Source organism: Neofelis nebulosa, chromosome 13 (genome assembly GCF_028018385.1).
Source record: "Neofelis nebulosa isolate mNeoNeb1 chromosome 13, mNeoNeb1.pri, whole genome shotgun sequence".
NCBI classification, from domain to species: Eukaryota; Metazoa; Chordata; class Mammalia; order Carnivora; family Felidae; genus Neofelis; species Neofelis nebulosa.
This window is the reverse complement of record NC_080794.1, coordinates 77644664-77666679: the sequence shown is the minus strand read 5'-3', so window position 1 is coordinate 77666679 and position 22016 is coordinate 77644664. Positions and strand designations below refer to the sequence as shown.

Below are 22016 nucleotides of genomic sequence, written 5' to 3'. Positions count from 1 at the left end.
TGTATTGGATGGTGATGCGGAGCCTTAAAGAGGGCAGCTAACTTTGCTGGTGGCAGAGCCAGGGTCACAGCTCAGGCACTGGGACTCCAGAGCCCATATGTGTCCTGCCTGCACTGGCTCCCCCCACCTCCGCCACTCTCCCTCTGTCCCCCCACCTCCCACCACCTCCTCTTCCCGAATCCTAGAAGGATGACAGCTGCATTAGGTGCACGAGTCTCTGTAGCTCAGGTGTATGTCCTTGTGTTGGACTGTCCTCCCTTCCCTTGACCTCTTCTTGGAGTTCTTCTCTTTTCATCTGGCTCTGCGTCTTGTCCCCGTGTCCTTATCTTACCTTAGCTGTTGCCATAAACCTACTGAGATAGTTGCATTTTTTTTTTTTTCAAAAAAGAGTATTTGTAACGTTTTTAAAAAGTCAGGGCTCACCTAGGTGGTTTCTGCAATTGGACTCCAAATCCATATGACGATAAAGGCAGAGAAAAAAATGTGGTTGGGGTTCCAGAAACAGGGGAGTTTAGATATGAAAAGGTATTATGGATAGGGCTCAAGTTAACTCCCTGGGGGTGTTGGAGGGAATGAGGTACTTTAACTGTTGTCCTTCGTGTGGAGGGACAGTGGGGGGCATTCATTAAGACACAGTGAGGGGCGCCTGGGTGGCGCAGTCGGTTAAGCGTCCGACTTCAGCCAGGTCACGATCTCGCGGTCCGTGAGTTTGAGCCCCGCGTCGGGCTCTGGGCTGATGGCTCGGAGCCCGGAGCCTGTTTCCGATTCTGTGTCTCCCTCTCTCTCTGCCCCTCCCCCGTTCATGCTCTGTCTCTCTCTGTCCCAAAAATAAATAAAAAATGTTGAAAAAAAAATTTTCAAAAAAAAGACACAGTGTAGCACCGTGGTTAAGAGTTGGGCTGTGAAGCCAGCCTGCTTGGGTCGAATCCCAGATCACTTGCTTCCCCGTGACCTTCGGTAACTTTAGCTAACCTCCCTGAGCCTCTGTTTCTTTATATGTAAAATGAGAGTAATAATGAGAGCTAACTTTTAGAGTGACTGAGAGGATTAAGGCAGTCTGTGTAAAGAACTTGAAATAGCGGGCGATCTACTGAAGGCTCTGAAAACATATCAGTTATTATTCACGTTAAGATGTGTCTACCTCACTCTGATACTTTGCCTTGGACTTTGGGACTTCAATGGACAGAACATCATGGTGCTTTCAGCTTAGCTGCAGAGGAAGAGAGAGAAAAGGACAGGTATGTATTAGTACACCAAGGAGATGTGCAGGTGGTTGGGGGTGCATGGCAGAGTCCCTAGGAAGGATTTCAGGAATGTTCAAGATAGAACCGTAGACCCGGAAAGGACTGCAGGAGTTTTCCAGTCCAACCGTCTTTGGGATCTAGAGCACTTAAATGGCTTGTCCACATTTATGAAGAGGGATTACGGTAGAGCCAGGCCAGAACCTGTACCTCCTGAAACTGAGGTTGGGCCAGAGTGTATCGCGTGGCCGAACCTCCTCCTTGAAGACGTGGGCCAATTTGCCGAAGCATATTTACTTCCCAAATCATCCTAATCAGCAATGCTTGATGTTGGGGGCGGCTTCTCTGAACTCAGACTTTAATTGTCTCTGGCTCCTGGGAGCTCTCCTGATAGTAATTTGTGCCAACCCATCAGAATAATGATGATGGCCGTTGTCTTATGTTTACTTTAAAGTTGTCTATCCTGGTAATGATCACCTGGCAAAGAGAGAGACTTATCCTGTTGGACATCTATAAATATCTAGTTTGAATTTAGAAAACTGGGCAACCAATCCAGTTAAAGCCTGGTGCTTGGAGACCTGCCTGAGGAATGCATGGGTGATGAAGTTACCCAGTTGGCTTGGAAAGAGCATCTTTTATGTTGGGTGGGGGCCATAGAAATTGATTCAGGAAGGCATGAGAACCTTAAAGATTTCAGATGGCTTATAATTTATCTGTAATGGGAAAAATGCTCTACCGAGATAATATCTTGGGATAAATTTGAAACCACCAGCTGTATTATGGATGTGTTTGTGGATGTATGTGAATTGCAGGGAATGAAATTTTTTTTTTCTGTGAATGTAATTTAGCGTGGATAAGATGACGAATTAGCAGTATGCAATAAGAGCCCATTTGATATAATGTGTGTAATTTTAAACTTAAAACCGTCATGCTTTAGAACTGGAAGGGACCTCAGAGATCAAACCGGTTTGTAGCTGGAGGAACTGAATCCCAGAGAAGATGAGTGGTTTTGCCTCGAGTGTGAACTAGAATCCAGATATTTAGACTATTGTGTTTGGAGACTTTTTAGAACATAAGGCTTGATTGCTGCAGGCTCATTTTTTTTTTTTTTTTTTAGCAATAATGGTCTTATAGCATTGCTAATCAGAGCCAAACTGATTTCTTCTGGAAGGTGGACTGATGCTTCAGCCCTTTGCATATGTGGATGCTTAATAAAAAATACTTTCTGTGATCCCCCCTCAATTAATACTCAATTATGTAAGTTTAGGGAAATTCGAACAATATTATTTATCGAACTCTGTTGTTCGAGCTTTTAATGTGGCTTCTTATGATTTCTCAGTTAGCGGATTTAAAAGAAGTCAGAGAAAGTCATGTATGCTTTTCAAAGAAAAACATTGGTTGCTAGAGGGATTGAGTTTAATATAGTTTCATATCACAGAGGTTTTAATAATGCAGTCTAAAGTATTTGTACATGAATTCATTAAGCCCAGATTAGTCTTATTATAATTACTCAAAAAGTAATTCAATTTAAGAGAAAACATTTTAAATGGATATAAAATACACTGTTACCCGGGAAGCCATACTGTTCTACTTTATCAGCACCATAAAGTACTAGCAGATTTGAACATAACTTTCACAGTATACAGAATGCAATCATAAAAAGTATTATTCCTAAATCTATTTTTTTATGTTCTTTCAGTAGTTAAGAGCTTTATCCCTCTGTGCTAGGAATGAGATATACTAAGGATAGCATGTCATAAAAATCTTAGGGACTTACTAGCTTGCATTGAGTGCACTGCCTTCCCCAAGTCAGTGCATGGTGATGTGTTACAGGCACACGGCCTAAGATTGATGTTGGTAGCACATTCTTTAGAAAATGTAGCAGGAAGCTACTTCGGGGCTTTAAAAAATTTCTTTTCTGACTCACAAATACTAAAAGATGTTTACTGAGTGCCGTGTGCCTTCAGAGGTACGCCAATGACGGGCTAAGTATTGGTCTTCGTTTCCAACACGATACAAGGTGAGGAGAGGCCAGGAGCAAGGAAAACCATAGAACTTTCCCTAGCCTGCATCCAGAGTGAGACGGAGAAGAAGGAGGGGGAGAGATGCAAGGCCCACCTGCATGAAAGAATGGGCTAGTTTTTGGCATCGAGGGCTGGAGACTGAGGAGTGAGGCCTTGCAGCTAGTGGTTAATAACCAAGAATCACAGGGCTGTGTTCAGTTTGAGCCGCCTGAGTGTGCCTGGGGGGAACCGGGGGAGCATGGAAATGGGCTGTGTGGCCACAGGGCTGCCTGAGCTGTCTGGCTTTGGAGACGCAGAAAACTAATCACAGCTCCTGTGTGGTGCCATTGAGGCCAAGCCAGGAGCTCTGGAGGAGTCTTTGCTCTGGCTGTGCTCCAGGAGAGCACAGACTTGCACCTGGATAGGAAGGAGCTTAAGTGGCTTATTGTATTCAAACTTAAAAAATTATTTAATAAAGCAGCAACCCCCCCCCCCCATTTTTTTTAAGGCAAATTCTTCATAGAACTCCACTGTCCCTGGCAGTGTGGGTCTCGATTGAGACCCCTGGCAGAGTGGGTCTCAATTCCGCTGCCCCCATGCAGTCCCTACCTTCTTGGAACCCTGGGCCTCATGGAGCATGGCTTCAAGCATGGATGAAAGCCCAGGGCAGGGCTGCATGAGCCCTTTACATCGTGGCCTTGAGAAATAATGACAGGTCCAGAGTAGCTAGGCAATGTCAGAGGGGTGAGTGGCACCATAAAGAAAGACCAGGCCTGGCTTTTGCAATTTCTGGGTTTTAATCACAACCCTTTAGATCATCAGGATGTTACTGGATCTCGGTCTCTGATATAAAACATCAAAAATCATTCATTCATTAGGGGGGGAATTGCTCCAGAGTTTCTTAATGGCATATAGCTGCATGACAATAAGGAGTTAAAACGATCATTTTATTTTAATGGATTTTTTTTTCTCTTCTGATACTTTTATAGTCCTATATAAGTCACAAAGTCTTTTCAAATGGTAAGCAATCAATATATGTGTGTTGACTAATACTCCTACAATGTATAGAATATTTCTGAGTACCAGTTATTGTGAATTTTTATATGCATTACTCATTTAATCTCCATAGCAATTTATGAGGTAGCACAGAAATTAGCTATTGTTATCATCTGCATGTTGCTGATGAGAAATGCAAGGCTTGGGGAAGTTAAAGTAATTTTCCCAAGATCGCACAGTCAGACGTGGAACCAGCTCTGACTGCGAGACCTGAGCTCTTTGCTGTCCTGTTCTACTGCTTGTTACTATAAAAACATTAACTTTCACTTATTGAAGGTGTACCGTAAACCAGCTACTCTGTGCTAATTGTTTTCCATGTATCTGGGTTGTCCCTTTGAATTCTAAATGAAAGTTTTATTATCTCCGTTTTCTAAATGAAGAGACCAAGACCCGGAGAGAGGGCTTAAATAGCTAGCCCAAGATGGCCAGGATGGTGAACTAGCAAGGATTTGAACTTAGTGTTACTTGATGCTAAAGTCCGTGTCCTCTGTTTTGCTTAAATTATTCCAGCTTGATCCTCGTGATAGCTGCAGGGGAGAGAAGAAGCTTCTCTCTCCCATCCCTGTCTTCTAGATGAGAACATAGTCTGCGAGAGGTTTCCTCCTTGGTTTCCATCTGGTCGAGGGGCCAGGGCCCAGTCTTAGGTCATGGGATCCAGTGGCCATGGTTATGCGGTTACATGACACTGGATTGTATTTGGGAGAGAAGGAGTTAACCCAGCTCTCCTTGGGAAGCACGCCTGCCATTTTTGGACCTCAGCTTTGTGAGTGTCCAGCACAGCTACTCTGGAGTGCTGGTATTCGACAAGAGAGGAGGCATTGGTGGGCCCACTTTTCAACAAAGAAAAGAAAGGATTCTCTTCATTCACAGTTTTATAGAAATACGGAGACTGAATTCTAGTTGCCCTTCCTATTGATGTATTTGAAATCTGGTTTTTGAAATCTGGCGAAGGGAGAGCTCAGCTGATCTTGAAGCTGATTTTGGTTGATGGTGTACCTCACCCCATTCGAGGAAGCAGTGTTCATTTCAGCTGTTCTCTATGTCTCTCCCTTTGCCCCTGGTTAGTTGGGTCCCGGTAAAATTTGCAGTGCTTTACTGTAAAAGCACTTGTACTTGAAAGAGAATTTTCTTCTCTGTAGCTCAAACCACAGGAGGACTCACAAGACAGCTATCTCCCCAGGTGAGACTTCTTAAATGGGAGTTAAGTGCATGCATTTTCAAGAAACTAAACTCCCCTCATATATAATTTAACCTAGAAAAGAAAGCAAAATTGAGAGAGTAGTATGATTACATTGTTTGAGCACTGGTAACTTTACCTCCCCCCGTCTCGTGGAAGTCAGGCACACTTTCTCTGTTTGGCATATCTTTATCTTCAGTGCCGTGGGGTGTGGGCTGAGTCTGATGTTGTAATAATAGTGAAGTTTTCTCTAACCATCTCCATGGACTGTGGATTGAAATAGTAAATTATTCCTAGCAGGCTCAATGGGCAATGAGACTGCCATCCAGTTCTCCTCATAAAATAAAGCAATAGATAAATAAAGGAGAGCCAACTCACTTAACCCACGTGGCTCTGTGCACTGCTAATTATTAACCCAGGCGCAGGAGAGGGGTTCACCCAGAGTGTAGTTAAATCATTTTTAATAGAGGTAAACACTAGCCATGTGGATGAGTAGGCACTCAAGAAAGTTTTTAATCAGCAACGTTTAGGAATCACCCAGTCTAATTGCCATAACTTATTAATAATAATAAGTAATCCAGTCTTTTTATGGCCCCTGTCTCTGGAGGACTCAGTGCATTAAAGAACTCTAGGGTGTGAATTCTCTCAGTGACTGTGGGGGAGGGGGACAAGCACCCTTGATGCTCATTCCTAACGGAAGAAACTGGGCATCAAGCTAAGACAGACAAATATGAGCTCCTTTTTATTTTCTTCTCCCCACATCTGAGTCGCCATCTTACACATGGCCTTTCATCTATCTATAGGATCAGAATGGCTCCGGGGGGTGGGGGTGGGGCTGGGGCTGGAGAACAGGCTTTCTTTGTTCCTGTGACTGATTGAGGGAAGTGAGTGTGAGCAGACCTTTGTCTGAAGGAGTTTATTTCCTCTGCACAAGTGTCCCTAGTGTCCTTTGGGCTCAACCTGACTGTGGCTGGGTGGGTGCTGGTGACTCCCAGCCCCGTGCTTGTGTGATTTCCCATTCCTGGGAAAGCAGGAAGGATGGCACTGAGTCTCACTCTCAGAGTGATTCTTAACGGCAGCTGACGGGAGAATGTGTCTGTAAATTATCCCACTGAACCTGCCCAACACCAGGGCGTGGGTGTTAAAATATCTCCAGCTCGTCAGCAAGGAACTTCAAGTACAGAGTGTGTAAGTGATTGACTCCCAGATAATTCTGGGTGATTGGTTACACTAAAAGGAGAATACGTCACTCAAATGTGAGGGCCTTTTGAGTTTTATAAGTGACTAGTCCCTATGGCTTGGGGATTAGGGGTGATGGACATGAAGGTGGTAAGAGTATTCCTGTAGCTAATACCCTCTGAGGTCCAGAATTTGGGGGAGGTAAAACGTAGCCAAACAGCACAGGATTTACAGTCTTCTCACTTACTTTCTGTTCTTCTGCCCGTGAATCATTGGAGCCTGAGCCTGGATGGCTGTTTCAGTCTAGACAAGTGAAACTTTAAAGAAGGTACCCAAGCCATTATTATACAGAGCAAAGAGCTAACTAATGCTAAGAGCGGAATGATTTATGCCACAGACTACAAAAGACATAAATTTAGAGTGTAAATTACAAGATAACTCATGTGCAAAATTGTTGCAATATTTATACTGGTGTTTATTAAAATTTACATTTGAATAAAAAGGTGCAAAATGTAAATGAAGCTGAAAAAGGTTTTTTTTTTTTAATTTTAAATAGCTTATACAAAATTCAAGAGTGTTTCTTGGAATAGAGGATATGAGTAGTACTCTATGCAGGTTTGTCTGCTAAAGCGTGAAATATACAATGAAACGGGAAGGAATAAGGTCACTAAATCCCTGCCTGAATTTCCTCCCTCCCTGCCCACTGATACTTTCCAGTGATTCAAATCACTACTGAATTTCAAAGGAAGTGCTCCCTGTCAAAAGCCATGGATAGGAGGTTGAGGATCGGGGACGGATGTCGAGACTGGATCCGTGTTTAAAAGACTGATCTTATTTCACTGATATTTTCAAGGTTGGAAATTTTTGTCTGCATTCATTAGAGGAGAATGATAAATCTCTAATTTGTACTTTGCTAATAATAGGGATGAGCTTTTGTGCTTCATTAAGGTTAAATGAATCTCATGTAGTCCTGGCTGAATCTTTAGTGCCTTGTGTGACCTTGGGAAATATCTCCTTCTCTGGGACTCAGTTTCCTCCTCTGCAAATTAAGGGGTTGGACCAGATGAGTGCTAAGACACACCAGCCCTTTTTCCTTCCCTCCTGTGTGGGCTCATACCATGCCAGTCATTGAGGATCCACAAAGGTGATTAAGACCCATGACTCTTGTCCTCGGGAGCTTGTGGGCTATATAAATAACGAACTATAAGATGAGCTATAATTGCAAAGTGCACAATTTACTCTAGGAGCAGAGAGGTGGGAACAGAGACTTCCCTCTCTGTGGGGATAGGCACTGAGAGACTTCACAGTGGCTGTGACATTTGAAGGCTGAGGAGGAGAGCCACTCCAGGTGTGCAGGCTGGTCCGAGGGTGGGTGGTATGGACTGCGTGTTCCAGGCAACAGATGCATGTGATGGGTATATTTAGGGAGCTGCGCATGGTCCTTCTCACAGTCTCCGGACAATGTTGAGGCATGGCGGGTGAGTGCCGTCCTTCCGCTGCCCTGTCGGAACTTGTACCAATGATGAATGACGGAGGTTAGAAAATAATAGATAGTGTATATAAGCTAGGGCAGAGTCGAAGTTGTCCTGGAATGGCACTGATATGCCCATTTACATCCCAATTAGCTTTCGTGAGCGTGAGGGATAGGGTGGTGTTTCAGCCAATTGCCTGGGTCCTGTGAGCCTGCAACCTGACATAGCTGTGCCACAGCCTGCGTATGCCCTTGGGAGTGTGTGTATTGTGTATGAACGACACCCTTCGCGAGGGTCACAGCTACGCCAGCGGAATGAAGACCGTTCCCACAGGTATTCCCCTCCTTGCGGTCTGTTTAATCCACTCAGGTGTGCATCTCATCTGCACCTTTTATGGGCTCTCCACTCTCTGTGACCTCGTAGGAGCCGATGTGTAGCTCCTGGCGGCAAATGTAGATGTTGATGGTCCAGTTCTTCTTTAGTTTCCAGTGTGAAAATAAAGTTTTAAAATTCGGATTATGGACGTAAGGCATGGTCAGTATTACAAATTAAAGTCGTACAGAAATGCTTACATAGGATTTCAAAAAGTGACCCCAGATCCCATCACCCGAAGACCAACATTTCCATGACGGTCTTTCTTCACGGAGATAAACGCTCGCACATGCTTGCGTACGCATTCGTAAGTGGTTTCGGGACACGTGTTCCCTGTTGCTGGCTGATTTTTTTCATTCAACAGTAATCAAAGTCTTTAAATAAAGATTTTCAATGGCTGCACCATAATCCATTTTGTGGGATATATTATTTTTGGTTTGATTCCCTGTAGATAAATAGGCAAAAATCACTGTTTTGCCTGTATACACAATGCTGTGATAAACGTCCTTATAGACTCATTTTGTACTTTTACTTATTTCATTAGATTAAATTCCTGGAAGTGGTACTATCAGGTCAAGGACTATATATTTAACATTTTCTTACATATCGTCAAGCTATCTTCCAGAAGTTTTGTACCTGCCTACCACCCCATTAGCAGGGTAGGAGCGGGCTCATGTCTGGGTGGTGCTGTGTTCCTACCAGCACTGTATTCGACCTTAAGTTACTGAATGAGAAATATGAACAGATGAGAGAACTTTTGGGGTGACTGGGAGGCAGTTGAGAACAGAATGGGCCTGAATGCACATCTGAGATGTTGAGAACAGAATGAGCCTGAATGCACATATGAGATGTCAGAAAAGGGGCGCCTGAGTGGCTCAATCGTTTTGAGTGTCCGACTTCGGCTCAGATCATGGTCTCGTGGTTTGTGGGTTCAAGCCCTGTGTCGGGCTCAGTGCTGACAGGTCAGAGCCTGGAGCCTGCTTCAGATTCTGTGTCTCCCTCTTTCTCTGCCCCGCCCCGCTCTCTCTCTCGCTCGCTCTCAAACATTAAAACATTTTTTTTTTTAAAAAAAGATATCAGAAAGGACCTGGCGTATGCATAAGTGTTCACCAAAAGACATGTACAAAGATATTCATCACAATTCCTAATTGTCAAACACTGAAAACAATCCATCAACATTACAAAGGGAAAATAACTTAGGATATAATCACACAGTGGAATAATATATAGCAGTGAGAATGAGTGATAAGCTGTGTGGAGCGTGGATGATTCCCACAGTCACTGCGGAGCAAAAGGCAGACAGTGTGAGTGCATTTCTATGAAGATTAAAAACAGGAAGAAACAAATGTAAGGTAGAAGGCATGCCAGTGGTTACCAGTAGAGGGATATTAGTGACTGTTTGTTTATGCTTTTTGTTACCTGTATGTTTCCCAGTACTAGACATAGTGCTTGCTATATGGCCTCTCAAGTAATTGTTGAAAAAAAATAAAGTCACAGTTTTTCACCTTTTAAGAGACTTTGACCTAGGATAATAGGAAGATGTGGCATTATTAGTCGTGAGTTACATATGGAGAATTCATACAAATGTCTTTCTCTTTGATTTAAATAGGGAACCTTAGTATACTTGTAGAGCCTTCCTCTGTTTATTCTCTTGTGTGGCGTTGTTTTTGTGTTACTTGTAAACCACTTGGTAGTGGGTGAAAAGATGGGGTTTTGGAATCAGACATTTGGGTCCAATCCCCAGTCGATTGTTTCCTCCTCTGTGGCCTTGGATGAGTTTCCATGGTCTCGTTTTCCCCAATCTGCTGAATAAGGATGAGAATACAACCTACTCTAAAAGGTGGTTGTGAAAAATAATAATATTAATTTTAATAATAACCACCAAATTTTCTGTGTTTACTACGTGCTGGTCACTGATGTAAGCTCTTAAAACAGAGGACGTAATTTGTTTGATCTTTCCAGTACTCCTGTCTATTTGTGGTTTAGGAAATGTAAGCCACAGAGGTAGTTACATGTTGAGCCAGGATTTAAATCCAAGAGTTTCATTCCAGAGCCCGGGCTCTTAACCACTGCCTCTGAGTTAAGGGAAATATTGTACAAAGAGTGCCCAGCAAAATCAACATATGTTAGCTGTGATTATCATCATTGTCATTTGCAATATCATTATTAATATTTTTTCTCCCCTCTCTCTCTCTCTCTCTCTCTCTCTCTCTCTCTCCCCTCTCTTCCCTTGGTTTTTCACCCTCCTGGCAGATATTTTCCAGCAAGGTAAGTTCACTGTCGCCTGCCTGCTTTGCCACTGGCTGTGATCGTTTGGGAACAAGGGTGTCCTCTGTGGGCAGAGGGTTGTGGGGCTTCGCATGCCTGTGACAGAGATGGAGCCAGGCGAGGGCATAGAGTGTCTTATCTGTTTTGCCAGCCAAGGTCATGTGTTCTGGAGAGTTGGAGATGGGAAGTCTAACTGTGTCTTCTGGTTGCGTGTTTTAGTCCTCACTGAGGATGCACAGCCCCTGTGCTCTGGGGTGCAGAGGGAGGCTCGTGGGCACAGCCTTGTTGTACCTGCCAGACACACGTTAAGGGGAAGCCGCCTCTTCCCCCCCACCCTTTTTTTTAGATCACAGTCTGAAACCACCCGGTAGGATCGGCAGGGCATAACTATACTCAAGCTGGGCAATACGTTTGTGGCACATGTTTGCTATGTCTTTCTTGAATCCAAGGCTGGCTTAGAATAAAAGACACTGGTTTAAAAATACATCTAGGCATCCCATAAATAGCTTCCGAATAATCTTACAGGCTTGATATTTTCACAACGATTATTTCAGCCCAAACATACAGCGTGTGTTATGGAGAATGTCTGCCTGCTCTCTCCGATAGAAGCGCCGTTGTGGGTAACAATGAGGGGACTGTTGTGTTTGTCTTTTAAGAGTCTGGAGTCACAGACCTACTTTTATAAATAATTCATAAATCGCAACAAGCTATAAGTAATAAGTTCCATTTGGCTAGAGACTAAGAGATGAGCAAAATTGAAAAGGTGCCGTGACTGTTGATGTAGTGGGAGCCCTGTTGTCGGGGCGCCTCGGTGCAGTGTGTCTTCTTCCTTGACAAATTGGGGGTTCACGGTGACGCTCTGGGAGGAAAAGAGGTTTTCTTTTTTTTTTTTTTTTTTTTTTTGCCTGAGCTTGAATCCACTCACCAGCCGACGCTGAATTGCATTTCTCCTTTTGAGACACGAGGCACTTGAATTTGGGAAGTCTTCCTGGATCATGAGGGCTGAGGCCACCGGAGAGTGGGAGAGAAAAGGCTTGTAGCAGAACTGGCTTTTCTTCGAACGATTGTGAGCATTCACGGTTGTCATGGTTGGTATAAAAAATGGCTTATTAGGCTACCTATGTCAAGTTTGGCTCCTTTTATAATCAGTCATTCCATTTGATTGATGGGATTTGCCTGTCAGTAGCAATGATATGCAGAGCAAAAGTTATAATCATCTGCAAATCACTGGCTATCGGGACTTAATAGCATCTTCCAGAGACGGAAGCTGCTAGCAGCCCGTTGCCCTGCGTGATGGTGGGCGGCAGCTCCTGTGTAAGATATTACCAGGATTTCGAATGCAGAGAATTGAACTTGCTTTTGTGAATAATTTACATGGCTCTGGCCTTACAGGACTGTTACATATGGAGGGACATTTCTCTGAAATGGTAGCAAAGAACCCACCAGCTGGTGCCCCTTCCTTACCTTTGCTTCCGGCCATTCTGCCAATGAAATTAATGCTCAGTAAAATGTGACAAAAGGTGTTGGATGGGGCATCTGGGTGGCTCAGTCGGTTAAGCGCCAGAGTCTGGATTTCAGCTCAGGTTATAATCTCACAGTCTGTGAGTTCGAGCCCTGCATCACGCTCTGTGCTGGCAGTGTGGAGCCTGCTTGGGATTCTCTCCCCCTCCCTCTCTCTCTGCTTCTCCCCCCATTCATGCTGTCTCTCTCTCTCTCTCTCAAAATAAATAAGCTTGAAAAAATGTGTTGGTGACAGTCACATCAGACCAAGACAGAGGGTTCTGTGTCTTAGAGATAGTCGAAAACGTGACTGCATGATGTCTCCTGTGGTTGAAACTCTGTTCCAGAATTGTACCATTAATTTGAAACACGGGGGGGCCAAGCATGGTGCTTGAAATAGACAACCAGAAAGCTACTTCAGATGAACAGAAACCACCGCGTCGTCGCTGAGTCCCCATCTACACACACGGTGGGAACTCCGGGTGTCCTTGGCCTCCTGACTGTGCCGTGGGCGTCCAGGCCCTGCCTGAGGAGTCACGGGCAGCTGCGGGAGACGCTGCTTTGCCATTGTGTTCTTCCAGCGGTGAGTGCGTGAGGCCTGGCTGCCCCGAGGAGTGCCTGCCTGTTTGGGCCGCTGTGCACCGTGGCAGGCTCAAGAGGGAAGTAGCCTCACAAGTTGACAACATCAGACATTCTCAGAGGAAACCGAAGTTATTTCTCCTGGATTGCATTATCTTTTATTTCACTACAGATCAATCTTGTTATAGTAGGTGACGGCTCAGCAGCTACCGCTGGGCCTTTCTTTGCGGTGTCCGTGCTGTGTGCACGTGGGGACGTGTTTCTCCCCCGCTCCTGTGCCATTTTATAGCTCGTTACATTGCTCTCTTCCGTAAAAGCCCCTTGCTGTGGCGGTTAGACCACAGGGCATGGGGAACTGTCAAGGACCAGTGGGCCCGCAGCTGGGCCTTCTGTCTAGATGAGTTCCAGGGCCACGGGGCTACATTTTCAAGGAGCCTTAATTGACCCGTGTTCTCTGTGGACAGCAGAGTCCGTGTGCCCCTGGATGGCTCTCAGAAATTCCAGAGTGCCATAGAACTTTCTTCCCAACATCAAATGCAATTGAAAATGCTGTATGTGCACACGTGTCTAGAATCTTGAGTTTTAGAGCACTTTCATATCAATCGTTTAATAATGAAGCCAGGACCACACACACACACACACACACACACACACGCACGCACACACACGCCTCATTTGAAGTTACTGAAGCACCTTTTGAATACTCCTGTAAAAGCTCAACCTTGAATCTGAAATTGAACAGAAACCGAGTGAGTGGCTTGGAAATCAGAGCAATGCCACTCAGCAGGGCATTTGAAAGTGTAAGTGGGCACAGTATAAAGACTTCACCATCGAGTTAATGCTCTGCTCTGTGCTGTGAACTGAAGTCCCTGATAGACTCTGAGCCCGAGGAGGCAGAGCGTTTCCTCCTGCTCAGTTCTCACCTGGAGCTGCGATCTTGCTATTTACGAGCTTTTTCTTTCGGCTCAAGTAATTTTTGATACCTCTCAAACATAGTGCACTTGTTTTTCCAGCGAACGGTATATATGTGCCAGGCACTTTCTAGGCCTTGAGGATAAGGGGACGGACACGACAGCGAAGGCTCTCTGCTCATGGAACTTACAGTCTAGCTTGGGGGACACTGGCTCTCGGCATGCCAATAAACGAGCAACATAAATTCTGAGAGATGCGTGTGGTGAAGAAGACAGAATCACAGGATGGTGTGCTGGTGGCCAGGAGGGCTGGACGGGACGGTTAGACAGTGCCCAGAAGGACCAGCTATTGGAGGATGTGGAGGAACCCCGATGGGCCAAGAACACCCCAGTGTTCCAGAAGGAAACTGGTGTGGCTGGAGCTCACAAGTGAGCAAGAGCGTTGTGTGAAATGAACAGCGAGAAGAGGGCAGGAATGTAGTCTGGAGATCAGAGGAAGGAAGTCAGCAGTGGGTTTTAAGCAAAACAGTGGTGGGGTCCTCTATTTCCATTAAAAATTGCCATACTGGTTGCTATGCAAATGCATAAGGACAGTGTGTGAGAAGTTAAAACCAGGACCAGGGCTGAGCACTGAGCAGGCTCAGGTGGGGCTGAGGTGGTGGGGGGGAGGGTTCTGCCCGCAGGCCCTAAGCATTCCCCTTAGTGGGTCTCTGCGACCCCATTCCCGGCCAGCTTGCCTCCACTGAGTGTCCCATGTTTTGCTCGCTTTACCTGTGGGGAGTAACATGCCCATAACTGACACCTCCTCTCCTTAAGGCTGTGCAGGCTTTGCTCATCAAGGGCATCGTTAACATGCTCCTATACATATCTTTAGATTTTTAAAAAGCCACCTTTCTCCAGTGTACGTATACATGTCTATCATAGGTATCACATAGTTATGTATTAAATGCTCAGGAGACCTCGATTTGGCTCCCAACAGGATTGCCTTTCTGGGGGGCGATCGAGCCACTTGCTTTGCCCTGTAACCTCAATATTTCCACCTGTAAAATGAAGGAGTTGGGAAGAATCCTTGACCCCACGTGGCTTCCTGAGGATGCTTTATCTTGAGGGGTTTTACGTGGATTTGAGTTAATAGAGTGCAGAAATATCCCATACTGCAGGTTACGACTGTTATCTAAAGAACTTGGGTGAATGCAGAGGCTTCCCTAGTGGCTGAGAATTAAGGTTCAGAGAACTGTGGCTTCAGAAGTGGAACCTACTCACACGGCCAGTTTGGAGCATCAGCTCTGGAATTCACAATGGATGGCATTGCTTTCACTAATTTGAAGAGAACAATAAATCATAGTTTGGTTTCTGGCAGCCCAGCCAAGCCTGGTAATTGTTGGGGTGGGCTTGTGGTGACAGATACCTCTGCCATTTATAATGTGCTTGACTAGAGCTCTTTTGCGTATTTCAGACTCTTGGGCAAACTGCTGAGGCTGGATCTTAGGTTTTCCCAGCCACCTCAGAAAACCCATCTGTTCTGAAGCTCTGACCCTTGAGCCATGAATTATGGTTCCCCTAGTCATGTTACACGTCATGAAATATTGTTCTCTTTGTGAGTGTGGGATTTGGGTGAATAAATTAAATTTATCGTTAACCGTTTCCAGGTAAAAGTTCCAAGTCGTCATATGGTGTTAACTAGCAAATGAGAAAACTGCGTTAACATTTTTATGGTGGAAAGTGGCTGTTTCACATTTCCCGTATGCTCGTGTTTACTGTGTATGTATATTATTTCCCATTCTTTCCAGAACCCGTGGAATATTCTGAGTTGTACGTTCTGGAAATGCATCCGCCTCTCCAGCACAAACTGAACAATGTTACCATTTAATTTTACACTTTGTGTGTTATGTGTGTGGCGTATGAGGGCAAGGATAACCATATTTAAATAATCACACGATCTGGGATGCTTTATCACATTCGGTGTGGGCTGTGGAAGGTGGCCTGTTTCCTGCCAGGTAACCTTGGGATAGGTGGGTCTTTGTAACAGAAGCATCTTGCATCCATTGCAATCCCAGGGCATGAGCTTGGGGTGAAGTTTTAGAGGCTTTCCTCCCAGTAACTTGTGTTTCAAAATCGCCGCATCAGTAAAAGGAAACTTTTAGATCCTTCTGTTGAGATGGTTGCTAATAAGTTTAAATTATTATTTTATTGAGATAACAACGATGGTAATAGTAATAATAATTATGCCACATTTGTGTACCTCCTGTATGCCAAGCATTGGAACAGGAACTTTGCATACATGTCCTCATAGCCTATGCCCTCCAATTTTATGAAGTATAAGAATCCCACTTGATGGAGGAGAAGACTGAGGCACAGAGTGGAATCGACCCAGTGACAGTTCTAGAACTAGTGAGCGGTAGAGTCAATTATTTTTTTTAATTGAGAGGCTTTATTCTATAGAACAGTTTTAGACGTTCAGAAACTTTGTGAAGATAGCACAGAGAATTCACATATACCCCACATTCTATTTCCCCTGTTTTTAATGTCTTACACTAGTATGGCACATTTGTTGCAATTGATGACCCAATACTGATCCATTATTATTCACTGAAGTCCATAGCTTATTCAGATTCCCTTGTTATTTTTGTTTCTTACCTAATGTCCTTTTTCTGTTCTGGGATCCTGTCCAGGAGACCACATTACATTTGGTTGTCATGTCTCCTTAGGCTCATCTTGGCTGTGACAGTTTCCAAGACTTCCCTTGTTGTTGATGACCTTGACAGCATTGGAGGAGTACTGGTGTTTTAAGGAATATATCGTAGGATGCCCGTCTCTTGGACTTTATGTGATTTTCTCCCCTCATAATTAGACTGAGGTTATGGATTTGGGGAAGATCACAGAAGGAAAGTGCCATTGGCATCACATCATATAAAAGGCATCTACCATCAACATGATCTATGACTATTGATGTTGATCTTTATCACTTGGCTGAAGTAGTGTTTGTTGAGCTTCTCCGCTGTAAGGTTACTTTCCCTCCTCCCTTCCCCAGTGTGCTCTAGAAGGAAATCTATCCATAGCCTACTGTTAAGGAGTGGGGAATTAGGCTCCATGTCATTGAGGGGAGAGAAACTACATAAATTGTTCTTCTGCATGGGAGATTCGTCTCTTATCCTTCACTTATTAATTTATTCCATCATTTATTTAGATTGATATGAAGTCATGCATATTTATTTTCTACCTTGGGTTATAATGCAGTACAGCTTTATTTAATTTCTTGCTTTGGCCACTGGGAGCCTTTCCGGCAGGCTTCTTGTGCCCCTTTGACATATCCCTGTCAATTTTTGGTTGAGCACTTCTGCAATATTTTCTGATACTGTAAGATGCATCAGGCTCACCTTGTTTATTTCTCACCCTTTTGTCCTAGATTCAGCCATTTCTTTAAGAAGATGGAGGGTGATATTAGAAACCAAGATCTGGGAGCTAGGTGTGCTCATCGCTACTGGAGTGCCATTGCTTTTAGGCCCTCTCAGGTCACAGAGCAAAGAAATACAAGTGTGCATTTTAACCCACAGATGTATGCGTATCTGTTTCTAGTTGTAACAAGGTGTATCTGTGTTAAGCCTCAGTTCTTACTGAAGTCTCTGACTCTAATCCATTACCACATGGATCATCCTAGCCTCCTTCCTTTGCTTATCGTACATTCCCGCTCCCAAGGGGAAACTCCTGAGACAGGGTTTTGAACCTAGGTAGTTTGATTTCTGGTCCTGCAGTATGCTGTTCTGATTTTTGGCAGTAATATGCTGTCCGTGGGCTTTTGAATACCCCAGGGGGGGACACAGTCACAAATCCTTGACCCTTCCCAAGGCCCAACATGATGACACGGGTGCAGAGAGGTGAGGTTATTGAGTACATGTCTTACTTTGGGCTGCCATAACAAATACCATAAACTGTGGGGGATCAAGCAATAAAAATTTATTTCTCATGGTTCTGAAGGCTGGAAATCCTAGATCGAGGTGCTGGTGGATTCTGTGTCTGCTGAGAGCCCGTTTCCTGGTTCATAGATAGCCATCAACTTGCTTTGTCCTCACATGGCGGAAGCAGGGAAGGAACTTTCCGGGGTCCTTTAATAAGGGTACTAATCCCGTTCATAAGGACTCTATTCTCATGGTCTAACCATCTCCCAAAGGTCCTACTTCCTAATACCATCACATCGGGGTTAAGATTTCAATGTATGAATTTGAGAAGGAGACACAAGCATTCAGTCCATCATGGTGCCTCTCTGCTTACACATCAGACCCAAGCTTTCTGTCATGACTTCATGGCTAGTTCTAGCTCTGCAAGCTTCTAAGTTGGTTTGTCTTTTCTAGAGTGGAGGCTGATTGAAGAGTGCCTTGTTTCTGAGCTAAGACAGTTGTACTTTCTCCCATAGCCTGAGCAGGCCAAGGATGAAACAACTGATCTGTTTATAATATTCTAGCTGTTGAGTACTTAAAGTCCCCTGTACCTTCCTTGATTGATTGCTGCTTCTGGGGTCCAAGATAGACCAGTCCTTAAAATTGCTGAGTTTGTTCTGGGGACAGATTTGAGGCTGTGTTTTCCATTTGGGCATGAGGTTCATGAGAAGTTAAGCCTGTTTATCTCTTTGGGCTGCATCCACCTGCCAATTTCCCCTAGCCTTCTCTCTCTGATGCCCCTTCCCAGATGCCTGGGCTAGTGCACTGTTCCCTCCAGGCACAGGAAATGTTCTAACTTGGAGCCTTGCCTGTGCCAGCCACTTTCATCAACTGGCCAGTGGGGGCACCTATTGGCCAATGGGGGCACATATGAAGACAGCTGGTGACCATTTGCTAATGCCCTCCTGCTACCTCTGGTGCACCTGGTCCTCTCTAGCCCAGCAGTCAAGGAGTGGGGGCTTGTGAACCCCAAGAAGTCAGGAAGCTTCCTTCATTTGTTTTTGGAACCTGGCTTTTCGCAAGCCATGGAACATACAAACAGTTGTAGTTGACTTATTTATATATATTTCTTCATAGCTGAAGCACTCTTTTGGGATGTAGTTTGTGAGCTGATAGAGATGTGTTCTTTATACTTGACAGTGGATTTGGTGACATGTTCCTAGGCTGATGGCTGGATCTGGGCACTAATTGACAAGCATCTTTCTTCTAGGGAACACTAAGCCAGACCTCCTTGATCATTTCTTGGCACCCTCATTTCTTGGCACCCCTCCCCCATCTGGTCCCATTCATCTCCATAAGCCTCTACCAGATTGACCCCTACTCTTCAAAATGCCCATCGCACCTCTGTGCCTTTGGATCTGTTGATTGCTCTATTTAGAGTATTTTCTCCTCTTTTCAGCAAGCCTTGTCCTGCTCTGCTCCTTACACTCAGAAAACTACCCAGGTTCTGCCGTCATGGTGGCTGGCCCAGGAGTAGGTGCTGTGGGTGTTCATCCTGATGCTGATGCCTCCAGTGTATGTGTGAGCAGTGGACTCTCCTTTTCACGTGGTCCTCTAATGTCTCGTTAACACAATGTTCACAACGATTGTGACATTTTACCTAGAAATCATTGAGAAGGTGCCACCCACTTCCCCTCCTAGATGTGTCCCTGCTTCTGCTTACTGTTCAAAATTCAGCCTAAATCCTCGCTGCTAGGTTATCGTAACTCACTCCCACCCTTTTGGGTGGGGAATTCTGCCTTCCACTCTGGACCGTCCCACTGTTCCCTCTGTGAGCACTCTCTCATGTTGTCGTAATGACCTATTTAGCATCTGTCTTCCCACACCAGATTGAGCTCCTAGAGAGAAAGGAGCATTCCTTTTATTTTGAATCTCTAGCACATAGTAAGTGCTTCGTAGGTGTTTGACACAAGAAAGTGGAACAAAATAACAAGGCTCAGAGGAATTCGCATTTTGTGTGTGTCTGGGTATGTGTGTGTGTGTGGGGGGCATGTGTGTGTGTGCACGTGCACATGTATGTGTTGCTTTCAAACCTGTCCAGGTTCTTTAATAAAGTTGAGATACTGTCCCTACCTTCCAAGAGCTGGTGATTTCACTGGAGACCCAAGGCCAGTCGGTCTGTGGCCCTGTGGGTACTGTCCTCTCCCAGTGTAGGAGGCAGTCAAAGAGGATGAGGGTCCCTGGGAAAGGGGAAACAACTGAAATAGTGGGGCTGGAGATTGTTTTGAAGGAAGCAGAAGACCTGAGCAGGCAGAACGAGGGCAGGTGCATGGGTGGGTGGGGTCTGGGAGGACGATGTGGATGGAGGTGGAGACAAATACAAGCATGGTGTTGTGTACATGGATGTTGAGGGGGCAGTGAACCTGACAGGCTCTGGGTTGGGCCAGTTAGGAGCCTTCACTATCTGTTGACTGTCAAGAACCTCTTTATTTCCTGGTGCTCCCTGGCACTCCCGTATGATTGAGAAAATTTTGTCTATCAAATGAATAGTATTGGCTATTGACTTTTCCCACTTTTTCGTTATTCATTTCATTACTTCTTTTGTTACTCAAAGGTGACCCATCAGCCAATGACCATTCCTGATCCGCTCAGTGAATGTTATATCCCTGAACTGATAAAATTCCAGTCCATAAAAAATCAGCTTGATATTTTAGGTGACTTGAGCAATGGTTTTAAAACGTAGGCGGCAAAGTTAAACTTGTCCTGGGAAACCCAAGAAAACCATTGTAATTTCTTGAGCAGAGAAATAGCATGTATGGGCATGTGATAAAACTGTGCTGGGTATTGGGCATCAGAGGATAAAGATGGCCTCTCCTTACTTGGCTTGTGCAGGTGCGTACATGAACTCACTTCTTCCCCAGAATAATGCTCTAAGGTTCACGTGCTCATTTATTTCCATTGTTACCCCCATTTTTTAGCCACTAAAATAGATTCAGAAAGCTTAAGTAATTTTACTTTGTAAAAGGTCTCATAGTTAGAGAAGGACTGAATCTGAGTTCAGACACAGGCAGTTGGACTCGTCCTGAATTCTCAATGACCCCATCGTACATCCTGGGGGGACGAGGAGACTGTGTCGGGCTTTCCAAAGGATCAGGATAGACAGCGCCATTATCACACAAGACGTCCGAGCCAAACCCCAGAGAAATGAAAGCATTTGTCCAGCAAGAAGACTCATGAACCCAAGTCTTCATAGCTGCTTTGTGCATATAGCCAAAGATTGAAGATAGCCCAGGTGCCCATCAGTAGGAGAAAGGACAGTTACTATACCTGCAGAGTGGAATACCACTCGAAAACAGAAAGGAGCAACGTGTTGATACATGCAACATCGACGAATCTCGGAAATGTCGGGCTGAGTGAAGGAAGCCTTTCACAAGAGAGGGCGCTGTGTATGATTCCATTTATATGAAACTCTTAAAACTAAACTGTGATGGACAAAATTCCAAACATTGGTTGCCTCCGGGGAAAGGACAGTGAAGGCTGACTTGGAGAGAGGCAGGAGAGAACTCCCTGGGCTGATGGTAATACTCTGTCTTGATGGGGGTTTGGCCTATACAGATGTGTGCATTTGTCAAAACTCAATAGAATGTGCATGTAATATTTGTGCCTTTCACTGTATGTAAATTTTTATTTAAAAGGAGAAAACTGGAAAACAAATATTAAATTCCAGCAGGCGTTGGACCGCCCCAGAGGAGGAGGCAGGGCCTGGGGTCTGGCTTCAGGGTTCCAGGGCTCCAGGTGGGAGATGGGAGAGGACGGCCTCCAGACACTCTACCAGTTTCCTGAAGCTGTTGTAGCAAATGGCCACAAACTTGGTGGCTTAAAACAATAGAGATTTATTGTCTCATGGTTTTGGAGGCTAGGAGTCTGAAATCAAGGTATCAGTAGGACCATTTTCTCTCCAAAGGCTTTAGGGGAAGATCCTTCCTTGCCTCTTCCAGCTTCTGGAGGCCCCAGCAATCCTTGGCTTTTTCCCTTGCAGCTATGTTGTTCTAATCCCTCTCTTCTTGGTCACATGGCTTCTTCCCTGTGTGTCTTTCTGTGTCCTTTCTCATCTTATGAGGATACCAGCCTTTGGATTTAGGGCCCAGCCTAATCCGACATGAACCCACTTTAACTTTATGACGTCTACAAAGACCCTCTTTCCAAAGGAGTTCACGTGATGAAGTTCAGGGCAGACGTGCATTTTGGTGGGATACTATTCAGTCACGGCAGATGACCAAGCAACGTGGGAGGCCAAAGGAAGAGAGAGCCTTATGGGGCAGAGAAGAGAGTAAGGGGCTGGCAGGGGAGAGGAAATCCCAAGGAGAGTGGAGAAGGAAATCA

At 44.9% G+C, this 22016-nt stretch overlaps 1 protein-coding gene across 4 annotated transcripts in view; it reads left to right on the top strand.

The window, feature by feature from the left end:
* GFRA1 (GDNF family receptor alpha 1) overlaps positions 1–22016 on the top strand; it is a 211990-nt gene that overhangs the window by 51205 nt on the left and 138769 nt on the right. For 3 of the 4 annotated variants that reach the window (XM_058697877.1, XM_058697875.1, XM_058697876.1), the window contains exon 5: positions 10754–10768. The exons of the other annotated variant lie outside the window; for it this stretch is intronic. In XM_058697877.1, the coding sequence (XP_058553860.1) occupies positions 10754–10768 (15 nt within the window). The remainder of the gene's footprint in view (positions 1–10753; positions 10769–22016) is intronic. 4 annotated transcript variants of the gene reach the window in all.